Genomic DNA, 15152 nt, shown 5'->3' with positions numbered 1-15152 from the left:
CAAGAACCTCAGAAACAGAGGCCGGTTTTAAGTACCGAAATGTCACTACTAAGGAATCCACATATAAACAACAGAAAACGTGTAGGCCAGAAAACTCAAGCTAACGCACGAAGGCGGAAATTTTGTAGCGTACTGGAGCCTTAAGCGGCAAAAACAGTACAAAGTTTCTCACGAGCGCGAGGCAAATCGTGGAAAAGATATGACCAACAACGAAAGCGGTAAAAGACTCAGGATATGAGTGAACCAATCTTAATCTCATGATCATAAAATATTAAAATATTAAATATAAATAGGAACTTAGCTGTTTAAATGTAGCTGCGTCGGAAGCCAAGGTGGAATGAAACCGGCCACAGCAAAAGTGCGGACTTAACAGTCCTGGAATCTGGCCGTGACAGCTCATCGCGAAGTAAAGCCGAAAAAATCGGCGTAGATGTAACGATCCGGAGCTGCTTTACGCAGAATCCTCACACGTTGAATCTTCGATCGGTCGGAAAGTATGGCATCCTGGCCGAGAAATTCATACACGCGGTGATCCATACGTGAAGCCTTGACTTTTTCCGCTTCATTCAATCATTTTCTCTTCTCAAGAAAACATGCACAGGTCGACTGTAGCTAGCTGTTGCCGTAGCAAGGAGCCGGAATCGATCAAATGTCATCTTGCATGTATGGATTGCGGCTAGCGTGCAAATTGCATGCATAGGCACTATTCAGTCAATAACCACTTGACGTGAAGATGCAAATTACATGCATAGCTTCTTCGCTACGTGGAATTGCTGTAGTTGTCTTTTTATTCATGCGACGTGCTCCAGCAAAAAGTGACCAAGCCCGCTCGTTTCCGCCTTGGGATACGCCTTCCGCCTCTGTCCATGTCATGTGTGTCATGCAACTGATTCTAACCGAACCGCGGCGGCAGAGCCGGTCAATACGTGGTCGGAAACAAACGCGGCGGCAAAGCCAGCTCAAGCGGAATCAAAACAATCCGCAGCGGCAAAGCCAGCTAGACAGAGTCGGAAACAGACCAACGTCATACCATGGCGGAATCAAAACACACCGGGGCGGCATAGCCAGCCATAGCGGAATCTTAATTGTTCTTTGCTTTATGTGCAGGAGTAGCCATGTCGGAAGCACATGTGCTTGCATGGATTTTGCGGAGCATGTACGTGTACTCTTCAGACTGGATCTTCACGTGATGTAGTACGAAAGATGATTTCCCCTTTTTCTTTTAGAGACTCCAAATTGATCATCGATGTGGTGCTTGGTACTCGTACACGCAGCATGCATTTGGCAAGATGGATCCGGCCTAGCCTGCGCTGCCGCTGGGCTTGCAAGACGGATTTTCAAAACTTATAAGGCGGATCCATCCTTAGGAGGTTCCGGCTCAAATTCTTTTCCGCGGACGTATCCTGCTTACAAGCGGTCCATGCATCGGAAATTCCTGATATAGAGCGGTTCCAGCCATGGGCGGATCCTGCTCGGATCAGATCTCCACGAAGCTCGTCTCCGGCTCGATGGCGGTCCGTGCGGAACTTACCGATGTGTTTCCGTCGAAATCGACGGTTCCGCAGATGATGATGTGGAACCCTCCCGGTTCCGGCCTCCAGACGCCGCTGGCCCCACGGTGGGCGCCAACTGTCGTTGCCTAATCGACGGTACCCCGGAGGAGGGATCCTCATGAGGGGGAGAAGAAGTAGGTGTCATCGTGCAGGTCATGTGTTAGTAACGAGAATAAATTTTCAACTCCTGAATGAAATTGAGTTTTTCAAGGATATATACTACCTCCATCCCAAGGCTTAAGGCCTATTTTTTTTTTTAGAAAGTCAAGTTTGACTAAATTTTTATAAAAAACCATTAACATGTCAAATACATAATTGATATTATTAGATAGATAATAAAATATATTTTCATGTGCTATCTACAAAATATTATATTTATTGATAGATTATTTTAAAATTTTGCTCAAACTTTACTTGCTTTGATTTTTCAAAAAAAATATAAGCCTTAAGCATTGGGATGGAGGTAGTATACATCACGGTAAGGTGCTATTTTATAGAATACCTTTCCCGTGATGTATATATCCATGAAAAAAACTCAATTTCATTCAAGAGTTGAAAATTTATTCTCGATACTAACACATAGCTAAGTTGCATCAAAAGGGTACTCCTACATCCAATACTACCAAAAGGACAGGGTGATGGTGGCATACTTGCAAGATCATATGCAAACATGCATCTCATGTTGTTTTTGTACCCTCGCGTCGCGCGACAGCACTCTTCTAATTAAGTTCTAAGAACTCCCCACGGTGAAGTTGAAGTTGCTGCATGTAGTGCGGATTCCGAAGAGAAGCCCACTGAAAGCGAAAGTCTCCTTCTCCAGATCGAAGATGAGAAGGTGGTTCTCCATCTGGAACCCACCGAAGATGACCGCCGGCGAGTCGGCCGCCGCCGGCATTGACGGCGCAATCTGGACGAACGCGAAGCACACCGTCTGGTCGTTGACCTGCACCAGCGAGCTGCCACCGGGCAGCGTCCAGGTCCGCCCGCCGTCCAGCGTCAGGTCGATGTTTGCGACGCCGTAGCCCAGCCTGGTCATGGTGAGCGCGGAGGCCTGGTAGCACATGTCGAAGGGCGCGACCGGCGCGGCGCGCGCGATGCCGCTGGTGGCCGCGTCGAACGCGTCGTGGAGCGGGCGGTAGATTTCCGGGCGCAGCGCGGTGTAGGGCGTGACGGTGCTGAAGATGGCGCCGCCCGTGCCGCTCCCACCGTCGAGGTCGAAGGCGCCGGGCGGCGTGGGCACCTGCTGTTGGTTCACGGCGATGCCGGTGATGCGGAAGTAGTACGCGCCAGTGTCCGACCTGGGGTTCTTGAGGAGCGGGAGCTGGTTCTGGCGCAGGCCGTCGGCGAGCTCCACCGGCGGCGCGGCCAGGAGCTGGAACGGGCCGCCGCCGAAGACGGCCACGCCGTCGCTTCCGCCACCGGGGAGGCAGAGCGCGAACTGCTTGGCCACCTTCAGAATGGTGCCGAACTGGGTCGGCAGCGACAACGGCAGCCTGGAGAGCCCCGCGACGCCTGCCGCGCCGGCCGGGAGCGACGCCTGGAGGTCCCCCGGCGCGCAGGAGCCTACCGCGCGGAAGGAGACCTCCGACAGAGGGTTCTCGCCGTCCGTGGTGTTGGCAGCGAGCGTGATCGTGGTGGCATCATCCTGGGTGCACCGCCCGTTGACCGGGTTGTACTGTGTTCATCTGTGTTCATTTTCATTGATATGTTTTTCCTTTTCTCTGGTTTATCTGTGTTCATTTTCATTGATATGTGTCCTAATTTCTGTCAGGCTAAGCAACACTAATTGGAAGAGTTGTTGTACATGGTAGGATAAGATTTGGATACAGACACAATAGAGGAAATGACAGTGTCGGGGGTGCTCCCCGGCAATGCCCACCATGAGGGGCTTAGAGTTGACGGAATCCTGCAGGCTAGCACGAGATATCGGTGATCAAACAAATGGGGAGAGATTTACCCAGGTTCGGGGCCCTCGTTGAGGTAAAACCCTTACTTCCTGCTTGTCCGATCTTGATTATCCAAAAGTATATCGGATTATAATGGGGTAGCCGAAGGACTATGATGGATTCACATAGAGGCTAGAGTTCTAAGCTCTAAGCGTTGCATTGCGATGGTTCTATGCGTGTAAGTTGTGATTCGGCAGATCCTCTCCTGGCATTTATATACTAGGCCAGGTCCCGAGAGATCTGTCCGGATTCGACTAGAATACAAAAAGTCATAGTCTAAAGTTTCATTGTTTCGTAGTTTTGTTTCCTTGTCCTTCAAGTATCTTCCTTCGTATGAGTCCTTTCCTTCGATGTCGACGCGTAGGCTTTCTTCTAATATCCGGCAAACTTCATGGGCCCCTGATTGGGCCAGTGGAGGTATCCTAATGTAGGTTACCTGAAGGGTAATGCCCACATCAGACAGGTATGTCAAACCATCTAGTTTTTACTGGTGATTCTCAGAGTTAAGCAGACCTAATTTCATAGTCACCTATAGCTATACTATAGTTTCTTTGTACTATGGTTTTTTTTTATAATTTTCAGTTATAATATAATTCTTCCTAAGTTTCTCTGTACTACAGATTTTAGTTCCTTATATAGTCTAATTTCTCCTACCCTCTACCATTATGTTGCACAGATTCTCAGCTAAGATGCCTAGTTACAAGTTTTCCTTTACTTAATCATTAGGGTTTTTGTATTTTTCGATAGCACCATCGTCGATTCTTTTTGCAGATAAATAAATTTAGGAGAGGCTACAATTATAGATCAAGAATGATGCGGATATATGTAGTGGAAAGCAGTGGTGCAAGGTTGAAGAAACTATGTAGAGAGTGGATGAGCTAAGAATGCCCATCGGATTCTGCATTCTTCGGCTCACACTAGGTTTTCTCATTCCCCTCCATAGTGGATCCCTTCTTTTTTCTGCGGATCTACCCCTCTTTCTTGGTCTGATGTTCTTCCTCGTCTCGTCTTTCTATGCTTTCTGCTTTTGGTGGCCGTTGCTGCGAGATGGGGTGTGTCTTTGTGTGAGGAGGAAGAAAAGAGAAGGCTAATGTGGTGTTAGTTGGTAGATAAGGAGGCCCACCGTTTTGTTGTTTGTTTGTTTTGTAAGGCCCGAGATGGCCTAATGTATCCATAACAGGTTTTTTTAGGCCATGTCTTCATTACTGGGGCGAACTGAAAAAGCGAAGAGAAGATCGTGATCGGAATGATGACGGAAGCGAAACGTGAATGACAAATGAAGAAAATGAGTACTACTAGCTAGCATGGGCAAAATCCGACTTATGCCAAATTGCATTTTCAGCTAGATGCAGTGACAGTTGGGCACTCCCAAGTTTATAGAGTAACCTTACCGTGATGTATATATCCATGAAAAACTCAATTTCATTCAGAAGTTGAAAATTTATTCTCGTTAAAACGGTACTCCTACATCGAATACTACCGAAAGGACAAGGTGATGGTGGCACACTTGCGGGTGGCGGCAAGATCATGCAAACATGCATATCATGTTCTTGTACCCTGCGTCGCGCGGTAGCAGCACTGTTCTAAGTTCTAAGAACTCCCCATGGTGAAGTTGAAGTTGCTGCATGTAGTGCGGATTCCGAAGAGGAGCCCACTGAACGCGAAAGTCTCCTTCTCCAGATCGAAGATGAGCAGGTGGTTCTCCATCTGGAACCCGCCGAAGATGACCGCCGGTGAGTCGGCCGCCGCCGGCATCGACGGCGCCATCTGGACGAACGCGAAGCACACCGTCTGGTCGTTGACCTGCACCAGCGAGCTGCCACCGGGCAGCGTCCAGGTCTGGCCGCCGTCAAGCATCAGGTCGATGTTCGCGACGCCGTAGCCCAGCCTGGTCATGTTGAGCGCGGAGGCCTGGTAGCACATGTCGAAGGGCGCCACCGGCGCAGCGCGCGCGATGCCGCTGGTGGCCGCGTCGAACGCGTCGTGGAGCGGGCGGTAGATGTCCGGGCGCAGCGCGGTGTAGGGCGTGACGGTGCTGAAGATGGCACCGCCCGTGCCGCTCCCACCGTCGAGTTTGAAGGCGCCGGGCGGCGTGGGCACCTGCTGTTGGTTCACGGCGATGCCGGTGATGCGGAAGTAGTACGCGCCAGTGTCCGACCTGGGGTTCTTGAGGAGCGGGAGCTGGTTCTGGCGCAGGGCGTCGGCGAGCTCCACCGGCGGCGCGGCCAGGAGCTGGAACGGGCCGCCGCCGAAGACGGCCACGCCGTCGCTTCCGCCACCGGGGAGGCAGAGTGCGAACTGCTTGGCCACCTTCAGAATGGTGCCGAACTGGGTCGGCAGCGACAACGGCAGCCTGGAGAGCCCCGCGACGCCTGCCGCGCCGGCCGGGAGCGACGCCAGGAGGTCCCCCGGCGCGCAGGAGCCTACCGCGCGGAAGGAGACCTCCGACAGAGGGTTCTCGCCGTCCGTGGTGTTGGCAGCGAGCGTGATCGTGGTGGCATCATCCTGGGTGCACCGCCCGTTGACCGGGTTGTACGGGTAGGTGGTGCAGACCCCGCCATCTCTGCAGGCGTCGAATGGGCTGCGATAACACATGTGAACCCTGACTCAACATATGTATAATGGCGGAGTAGCGAGATTTGCTAGTTCTCAACTAACCGAGAACTAAGTTTATGCTCAGTCAAGTTTTAACCATTAAATTGCATCGTGATTCGTGCATATGGTGAGTTAGTCGCACCATGAGTTACAACTGAGATTTAATAACATTATTTACTAACGGAGAACGAAGATAGAGAGTTATAACAATCCTAAGCATAGATTAAAAAAAGAAAAGAGACCAAGATAGAGAGTTACCTCGACATACGTTGATTCCAACAATTCCCTTTGGTCGGGTGGTTCATGTAATTGACGCCCTCGCAGACATCGGTGCCGCACGGGATGGTGCGGTGCGGGGTGGGGCAGTTGGCTAGCCAGAGCAGTGGGCCAGCGAGATCGAGGAGCAGCGGCACCCCGCCGACCTTGATGACGATGGTGTAGAGGGAGGTGGCAGCGTCCTTTCTGACACGCGCTACGATGGGCTTGTGATCATCGGTGGCGGTCGCGCACGGGGGCGAGCACAGCAGCACCGAGATCGCGAGCAGCGCGGCGAGCGCAGCCGCCGAGCTGCGGTGTAGCGACATAGCTTCTGGCGCGAGCACTAGTTGGTAGTAGAACTTTCTGACCTAATTAAAGAGTAGCTATTGGATGCATTGCTTTGATGAACGTCGATGTGCTTGTTATATAGCGGTAGAGTGCGAGTGATAACAATAATTTTGGCTCTGTATCTATTGGGGTGGAGGCCAACTTGAGCTCGATGCAGAGCTATAGCTTGGGAGACTGGCTGGGAAGCAAGTGGGGGAGGACCGGGAGGTACAGCCCGCCGTACAGGAGGAACGCTGAATATGTTCCAGTTTTGACGAAACCGCCTCGAACAAGGCCGGCCAGCGGCCATGGAGTAGCCACGGGCGGCGGGAGGGCGGTGTCAACTTCTGATTAACACTTGGTGCGTCTTCCCGAGGCTGGCTTGGAAGAGTGGAGGGATCCAAGATAGCCCTCGTGCTTGGCAGTGCGTCCGCGACTCCGCGCCGACACCGTGATTTGATCGTGGCGAATACCAAGGATGCCAACGTGCACTTTTGTCAACGGCCCTGTGTTGAATGGATAGTACTACTGTTCATGCCGTGCATTTACTGTGACCATGCCCTAGCTCGATGATCTTGTATAAGGCTATCTCCAACGGTGAGTCGACGCAAACGGACGCTGCGCGTCCGCGCGGATTGGAAATGCGCCTGCACCCCCTGCTCCGGCGGGCGACACATCGTGTTCGGGTCGTCCGCAACAACGCAAATGCGGCGCAAATACGCGGCATGTTTGCGTCTCCACGGACGCTACCTAGCGTCCGCTCGCTTCCCCCATGAGCCCGTCTGGCAGCGACCCTGGCTCCTCGAATTAAAGCACAACAATCGCGCCAATGTCAACCGTCGGAGTGGCAACCACGCCGATCAACCCGCCAACCGCCACGGAAGAGCAACCGCATGCCTCTTCGTTATACACACCACCATTAATCCCCGCAGAATATAACCCCTGCGCCTGCTGTAATTCACGTCGAACCGGCTGCCAATCTTCTTCTTCTTCTCCAACACCGGCTAGCCAGGCGCCATGAGCAACTTGTCTTTGCCATAGGACTTGAAGAGCGAGGGCAAGCCGTCGGGATGGCGGCATTGGTGGGAAACGCCTGCAACGCCCAGCGACCCTGGCTCCCCGCCGAGGGAGGTCGAGGAGGACGGAGGCGCCATTGGCAGCGACGACCAGGAGGAGAAGGAGGACTCCGACGCCAAGTTCGCGCGGTTGGAGGCGGCGGACGAGGAGGCGGCAGCAAGGAAGGAGGCAAGGGCCCGAGCGCGGGCGCAGGCGCGGGCGCGGGCGCAGGAGGAGCATCGTCGTCCGTTCACCGACGACGACGACGAAGACGCCACTGACCAGTCGTCCGACTGGACCTCATCAAGCTCCACAGACGCGTCGTCCGGTGGTTCCTCTTCCGAGGAGGAGGTGACAAGCAAGAGGCGCGTCCGTGAGGACGACGAGGCAGGGCCTTCTAACAAGAAGGCCAAAAATTAGTTTATAATTTCTTTGTTTTCAAATTTATTCTCTAGTTTGTATGTTAAATATGTTTGAACTAATTAGTTTATAATCAGTATAACTTGTTTTCGCGGTTGAACTTGCTCTTTCAAAGATTCATTAAGTACAACTTAGAAATTGGAGAGTTCTTCAACAAAAGGAAAAGAAGAAGCAGCAAAACAAAACAGTGGGGTGTCCAAAATGCGTCGGACTGCTGGGCTTGGCCCCCGACGTTGATACGTCTCCAACGTATCTATAATTTTTTATGTTTCATGCCAGTTTTATGACAATACATACATGTTTTATTCACACTTTATAATGTTTTTATGCATTTTCTGGGACTAACCTATTAACAAGATGCCACAGTGCCAGTTCCTGTTTTCTGCTGTTTTTGATTTCAGAAAAGTTGTTTTACAAATATTCTCGGAATTGGACGAAACAAAAGCCCACGGCCCTATTTTCCACGGAGTATTCCAGAAGACCGAAGAGGAGTCGAGGAAGGCCAGCAGGGGGCCCTCCCCATATGGCGGCGCGGGGGGCCCCATTGCCGCGCCGAGACGTGGGGAGGGAGCCCCTGGCTCCCCCGACGCTGCCCCTTCGCCTATTTATTCCTTCGTCCCCGAAAACCCTAGTACCGAAGCCAAAATACCAAAACAGTTCCAGAGACGCCGCCGCCGTCAACCCTAACTCGGGGGGGGGGGGGGGTCAGAAGATCTCCTCCGGCACCCTGCCGGAGAGGGAATCATCACCGGAGGGCTATACATCACCATGCCCGCCTCCGGACTGATGCGTGAGTAGTTCATCCTTGGACTACGGGTCCATAGCAGTAGCTAGATGGTTGTCTTCTCCTATTGTGCCATCATGTCTAGATCTTGTGAGCTGCCTATCATGATCAAGATCATCTTATTGTAATGCTATATGTTGTGTTTGTTGGGATCCGATGAATATGGAATACTATGTCAAGTTGATTATTGATCTATCATATATGTGTTGTTTATGATCTTGCATGCTCTCCGTTGCTAGTAGAAGCTCTGGCCAAGTTGATACTTGTAACTCCAAGAGAGAGTATTTATGCTAGATAGTGGATTCATGTCTCCATTGAATCTGGGGGAGTGACAGCAACCCCTAAGGTTGTGGATGTGCTGTTGCCACTAGGGATAAAACATCAATGCTTTGTCTAAGGATATTTGTATTGTTTACATTACGCACAGTACTTAATGCAATTGTCTGTTGCTTGCAACTTAATACTGGAAGGGGTGCGGATGCTAACCCGAAGGTGGACTTTTTAGGCATAGATGCATGCTGGATGGCGGTCTATGTTCTTTGTCGTAATGCCCTAAGTAAATCTCATAGTAGTCATCATGATATGTATGTGCATTGTTATGCCCTCTCTATTTGTCAATTGCCCAACTGTAATTTGTTTACCCAACATGTTATTTATCTTATTGGAGAGACCACTAGTGAACTGTGGACCCCGGTCCATTCTTTTACATCTGAAATACAACCTACTGCAATCATTGTTCTTTTTTGTTTTCTGCAAGCAAACATCATTTTCCACACCATACGTTTAATCCTTCGTTTTCAGCAAGCCGGTGAGATTGACAACCTCACTGTTAAGTTGGGGCAAAGTAGTTTGATTGCGTTGTGCAGGTTCCACGTTGGCACCGGAATCCCTGGTGTTGCGCCGCACTATACTCCTTCACCAACAACCTTCACGTGATCTTCATCTCCTACTGGTTCGATAACCTTGGTTTCTTACTGAGGGAAAACTCGCTGATGTACTCATCATACCTTCCTCTTGGGGTTCCCTACGGACGTGTGCTTTACCGTCACAAGCAGACGTAAACGGATAATTCGCGCCTCGCGGTCATTTTGCGTCCGCTTGGCGATGCAAACGGACGCCCGCGAACAATTTGAGCGTCCAAAATGCGTCGCCCCGTTGGAGATGCCCTAACTGCACGGGTGCTCGCACCGAAGAGAACAGGATGCAGTTTAGGGATTGTTTTGATTCAAAGGATTTTTAAAAGAATTTATTTAAATATTTCTTAGAATTTTTTGAAGTTTTCCTATCAAGGTCATTTAATTCAAAAGGATCTAATACTACAATAAAAAAATATAAATTGCTTTCCTATACTAGAATCACATAGGATTTCTAGCAAGAGGTTATAACTCTTGAAAAAAAATCCTATATGTCTATGACACCTATGGCATGTACTCAATTTTTATAGAATTTTTCAGCGTTTTTCCTGTGGTGCAACCAAACGCTACAACTAATTAGTATATTTTTGATTCCTATAGAGTTTCACAAATCATGGCATACTATTCCTACGTTTTTCATATTTATGTGCTTTTGAAATCCTTTGAATCGAACATAACTAATAAAGTTTCCGGCGAGCGCTTTCGCCGTCCCTGAAGCTACTCTAAGGGCATCTTCAACGTGGCGATCCAAACGGACGCGTTGGCCATCCGTTTTGGGCAGTTTGGGTGGCCGCGCGGACACCCGGACAGCGGCCCGCGTCCGCGTGTTCGTTTGGGTCGCACACTGCACCCAACGCGGCGATCCAAAAAGCCGCCACGTGGTTCGTCTTCCCTGGACGGCGGTGCGCCATGGCAGGCCTCAACGGGACAGCAATGGTGGGCGGGAGAACGCGCGGGAAACTTCCCGCACGCACAAGGGTTCCCGTGCGCGCGAAAAGGCCATGGGCGCGCGCTCGCGCCCATGTTTCCCGCCAAGGCCGCCGGCTATAAAAGACGGCGCCGGCGTCGCAGACCTCACACCCGCTCCTCCGTCCTCTCCCCCCTCTACCTTCTCCTGCGCCCTCTCCACCTCCATCGCCATGCCGCGCTCCCTGCAGACCACGTGGTCCAAGCTCTCCCTCACCGCCCGGGCCAGGTTCCTGCGGACGGAGGAGGAGGAGCGGCAGGACGCGCGTTGGGTCGCCGATGACGAGTGTAACACCCCAAAAATTTCAAAACAAAGAAAATGAATTTCCCTATTTTCCAAATTTTGGAACCAACAAAAACTTTTATTAAATTTAGTTAGATACATAGTGAGCATGCTTAATTCTTGTGCTTTTGCCATGATTGTTTAGTTAGTATTTGAAATGATCTTAAGCCCTAAACCTCACCCCTCTTTTCACCATCCAAGATAAAAAAAATAAAAAGAAATTAAATAAGAAAAGGGCCTATGTGCCTATGGCTATTTTGTGAAACTTTTACTTAGACCTTTCTACCTTGTGTAGATGTTTTGAAAACATTAATCAACCCTACCTAGTGCTCAACAAATCAAATCCAAGGTGAAAACAAAATAAATTAAAAAGAAAATAAAAATGCCATAGAGGCATATGAGAGTAAATAGCAAATTTGTGAATTTGAGGATCTTGACCCTAAGTCTTGTGGTGAATGGTTGGATCACTCCTCTATACCATTTAAACACTCAACAACATCAATTGGGTCAAGAGAAATCAAATCAAAAATCAAAGAAATGAAAATTGCATGTGGCATGTGATAATGGTCACTTTTGACCTTTTTAATATCTTACCCACTTTGAGCCCTTGTATTAAGAAATTTTCAAACCAAACCCTGCCAACTCTTTGCACCTCATCAAGATGAACATTTTTCGTGTTGACCACTTTGACCAAAGCTTTAACCATTGCTCTATTTAGTCAACCCAAGACGCCACCTTGAAACAAATTCTAGATTCCCTCCACTATTTGAATTTTCACAAAACCTCTCCAAATTTCAAACCAATGCCACACATAGTTGTCCAACACCATTTAGATCATATCCATGCAGAATTTTGATCAAAAGAAAATACAAGGGAGTTCATTACTTTACAAATGGGAGGTACACATAAAGGGGAATCAAGGTACAATGCACTTTACCCTCACTTTATGTTTTTCCCTCTCTCTCCCTTGTACCCCTTGATAGTACACCATGTACTCTGAAAGCACATTAAAGAAGTGACACCACCTTAGCCATGATCACCATGCTCATGATTGCCACTCATCACATGTACCACATACACTTTTGGAATTATTTCATTGTGCACACATTTAGCCTCTCCAACCTTGTGCTCCATGTCATACACACTCAACTCACCACACTCAAACTTGCAGCACCATGGTTACACCAAAATTGAGCACCAATGGATCATGCCAAGCCCATGCCATTGAATTGGACACCACCATGCCAAACCCTGCCACTCTACCTCTCTGGTCACTCTCACCTTGTCCCTTAGTCTTGCCTCATCCTACTGATCACAACCATGCAGGATTTAGCCCAAGGACAGCCCTGCACCATCCCCATGCCACTCCATGCCGACCCTATGATCACCACAATGTCAAACCCTACCCTGGCCCTCTCCTCTCCACAGCACCTTGTCACATAGCTCTAACTTTACACCCTGAACACGCTAGACATGATCCCTTGCCAAGGAGGTGCCTCCAAAACGCTAGCCTCATCGTGATCACCACGCACAGACACGCCAGGGCGTGCACTGGCATGCCACGGTACACGCCAGAGCTCTGCCTCGCCTCGTCGCCATCGTCCTCCTCTCCCTCTCTCCTCGCGCACGATCACTCAATGCTCTACCAAGACACTGCCACACAACCCCATTGGCCGTCGCCTGCGCCGTAGACGATGCCATGATCAAAAAACCTGCCGCACCCGTACTGCAAGGACGGCGACGATGCTCGCACTCCCTCGTCCTCCCTTCGCTGCCCCAGCATGCGCGTCGTGCTCGCCATGATGCCAGGAAGCGCACGCCCCCGTCGCCTTGCCCTTTCGCACCCTAGAACGCCATCGCCACCGTCGACCTCACCCGCACCCCTGCAGCACCTCGCGCCCCTATATAAGGGGAGCCCCGCGCTTAAATTCTTCACACCAACAAGCTTCCCTCCTCTCTCTGTTCCTCCTCACCGTCTTCCCCTCCTCAATTAGCCCCCATTTCGCCAGAATTTGATCGGAGTCCGCCGCGCCAGTAGCTCATCGACGTCTTCGATTTCGGCCACCCCCGCTCCTCCCACGACCACCACTCGCTTCCTCATCCTCGACAACACCGCCGCACACTCTCGCCGAGCCTCGCCGGAGTCCAGGTGACCCTCCGACCCCCTAGCCGCGCCGCCGTAACCCTGGCTCTCGCCACGGTACACGACGAACCACGACCGTCGATCTCGATTCTAATCCTACGCCTCACCTTAGTCCATACCGCTTCGATTTTAAATAGTCGCTGGCATGTAGACCCCACCCTGTCAGTTGGCCCGTGGCGCGCTGAAGCGTTACTGGGCCAGCCCAGCTCGTCTCCCCTCGTCCTGACCCATTTCAAACTAAAATTGACTACTCTCGATGGGAACTTGTGAAAACCAATGACTTTGAAAACCTTGGAATGATGAGTCATTCTATTGAAAGATTTTGAAGGTGATTATGACTTGTGAATGACTTGGTGAAATTTACCAAAAACTGATGGTTGGGTTCGGATGCGATATCATTCCAATTCTTAAGTATCCCCACAATACCTGAATCTGGGTAAGGCTTAACTGGAAACTTATGTATTTTAGTATGGGTTCCCTCTGAACAAGCGTCATAGGGGTTATGCCGAGGCTGCCTCCCTTGAAAGTGAAATGACGTGAAATGAGGTGAATGTCCTACCCAAGCCCTGTGCAGTTCCCGGGTTGACGGTTTGTTTTCACCGGGAGGCCAAACTCATGGGGAGAGGTGCCTATACTAGAGTATGTAAATGAAAGGTTAGGATTGATAGTTCGCGCACTGAGTGCAATAAATCAGGGCTAGTTACCCCTGACGGACTATTGCAATTGTTGTGGCGCAAGTGTACAACCTCTGCAGAGTTTAACCTATTCGAATAGCCGCGTCCGCGGTCATGGACAGTTGGAAAGGCCATACTGTTCCGTCATCAGAATTTTTCTAAAAATATGAATGGTGACTTGTGACTTGAATTGAAAGGTGATTTTGACTTGAATCACAACTGAGTTGTGGGAATGACACTAATGTTCCCACTTGAGTTAGGCAAATGAAGAGGCTTTGATTATTAAAGTGTTTATGAAATAAAACTGGCTTTATGCAAATGAAACTAGAGCTTAGAACCCCCTTACTATAAATGATAGTAGTTACCTTAGTATTAGTTTGCAAGTACTTTAAAGTACTCATGGCTGTGTCCCTGGCTATTCAAATGGCCAGACTATGAAGAGGAATATCAGAACTCGGGAGAAGGACAGCAGGACGTCTACGACAACTAGGATCACTCCTGACGTCAACAGTTGCCTGTGGAATAGATGGACTACTACTACGCTACTTCGCTTCCGCTATGTGTTTTGTAATTGATCAATAGATCATCTATTATTGTAATGAGACTGGATCATGTGATCCTTTATTTGTAAGACAATTATGGTATGTAATGAATGATGTGTTGTGATATCAATCTATTATGTCTCGCAAAAACAATATTCCTGGGATTGCGAGGAATGGCATAATAGGCATCTGGACTTAAAAATCCGGATGTTGACAAGTTGGTATCGGAGCCATTGTTGACCTTAGGAGACCCTAGTTAGAATGGACGTCTGAAAAACTTAGTTTCAAAACCAATGAAGTGAATATTTGTGAAAACTTATTCTCACTCTTATCCTTGAGATCTTTTTCAAATGAGAAATTCATGCTCTACTTTTCCGGGTACTATTACATAAAATTTTGCACACTTGACCACTTCTCTAACTTACTCATCTTAATTGCTCACAGATGGAGTACCAATGTGAGTCCTATCAACTTGGTCATGGAGGAAACCTGATGTTCGAGAAGGATTTGAAGCAACTAGTTGAGTATTTAGGACACCCGTACCCTGAGTTCTTCGGAGTACCACTCAATAATCAGCCCGGAGGACCACCTCGGTGGGAAGTTACTGCAGATCTGAGAGGAAAGCTTGGAGCCCTAATATGGGAAACCATCTGGTTTTCTGTAATGGGAAATACCTGGAAGGATGGAATAG

General features: G+C 49.6%; 2 protein-coding genes across 2 annotated transcripts; both read right to left on the bottom strand.

Annotated features, from left to right (window-relative positions):
- Positions 1-2152: 2152 nt before the first annotated feature.
- Positions 2153-3435, bottom strand: LOC127346923 (chitinase CLP-like). Its single transcript, XM_051373165.2, has 2 exons — positions 3385-3435; positions 2153-3228 (listed from the first exon to the last, which is right to left on the bottom strand). The coding sequence occupies exons 1-2, from the start codon at positions 3433-3435 to the stop codon at positions 2284-2286; spliced, it is 996 nt and encodes a 331-aa protein (XP_051229125.1). The 3' UTR covers positions 2153-2283.
- A 1468-nt stretch (positions 3436-4903) lies between these two features.
- On the bottom strand, positions 4904-6797 carry LOC127293029 (chitinase CLP-like). Its single transcript, XM_051322580.2, has 2 exons — positions 6353-6797; positions 4904-6080 (listed from the first exon to the last, which is right to left on the bottom strand). The coding sequence occupies exons 1-2, from the start codon at positions 6676-6678 to the stop codon at positions 5090-5092; spliced, it is 1317 nt and encodes a 438-aa protein (XP_051178540.1). The 5' UTR covers positions 6679-6797; the 3' UTR covers positions 4904-5089.
- Between the last annotated feature and the right edge of the window lie 8355 nt (positions 6798-15152).

The sequence above is a fragment of the Lolium perenne genome, chromosome 4, assembly GCF_019359855.2.
Source record: "Lolium perenne isolate Kyuss_39 chromosome 4, Kyuss_2.0, whole genome shotgun sequence".
Classification (NCBI taxonomy): domain Eukaryota; kingdom Viridiplantae; phylum Streptophyta; class Magnoliopsida; order Poales; family Poaceae; genus Lolium; species Lolium perenne.
The sequence above is the reverse complement of the archived record's forward strand: the minus strand, read 5'-3'. Positions and strand labels throughout refer to the sequence as shown.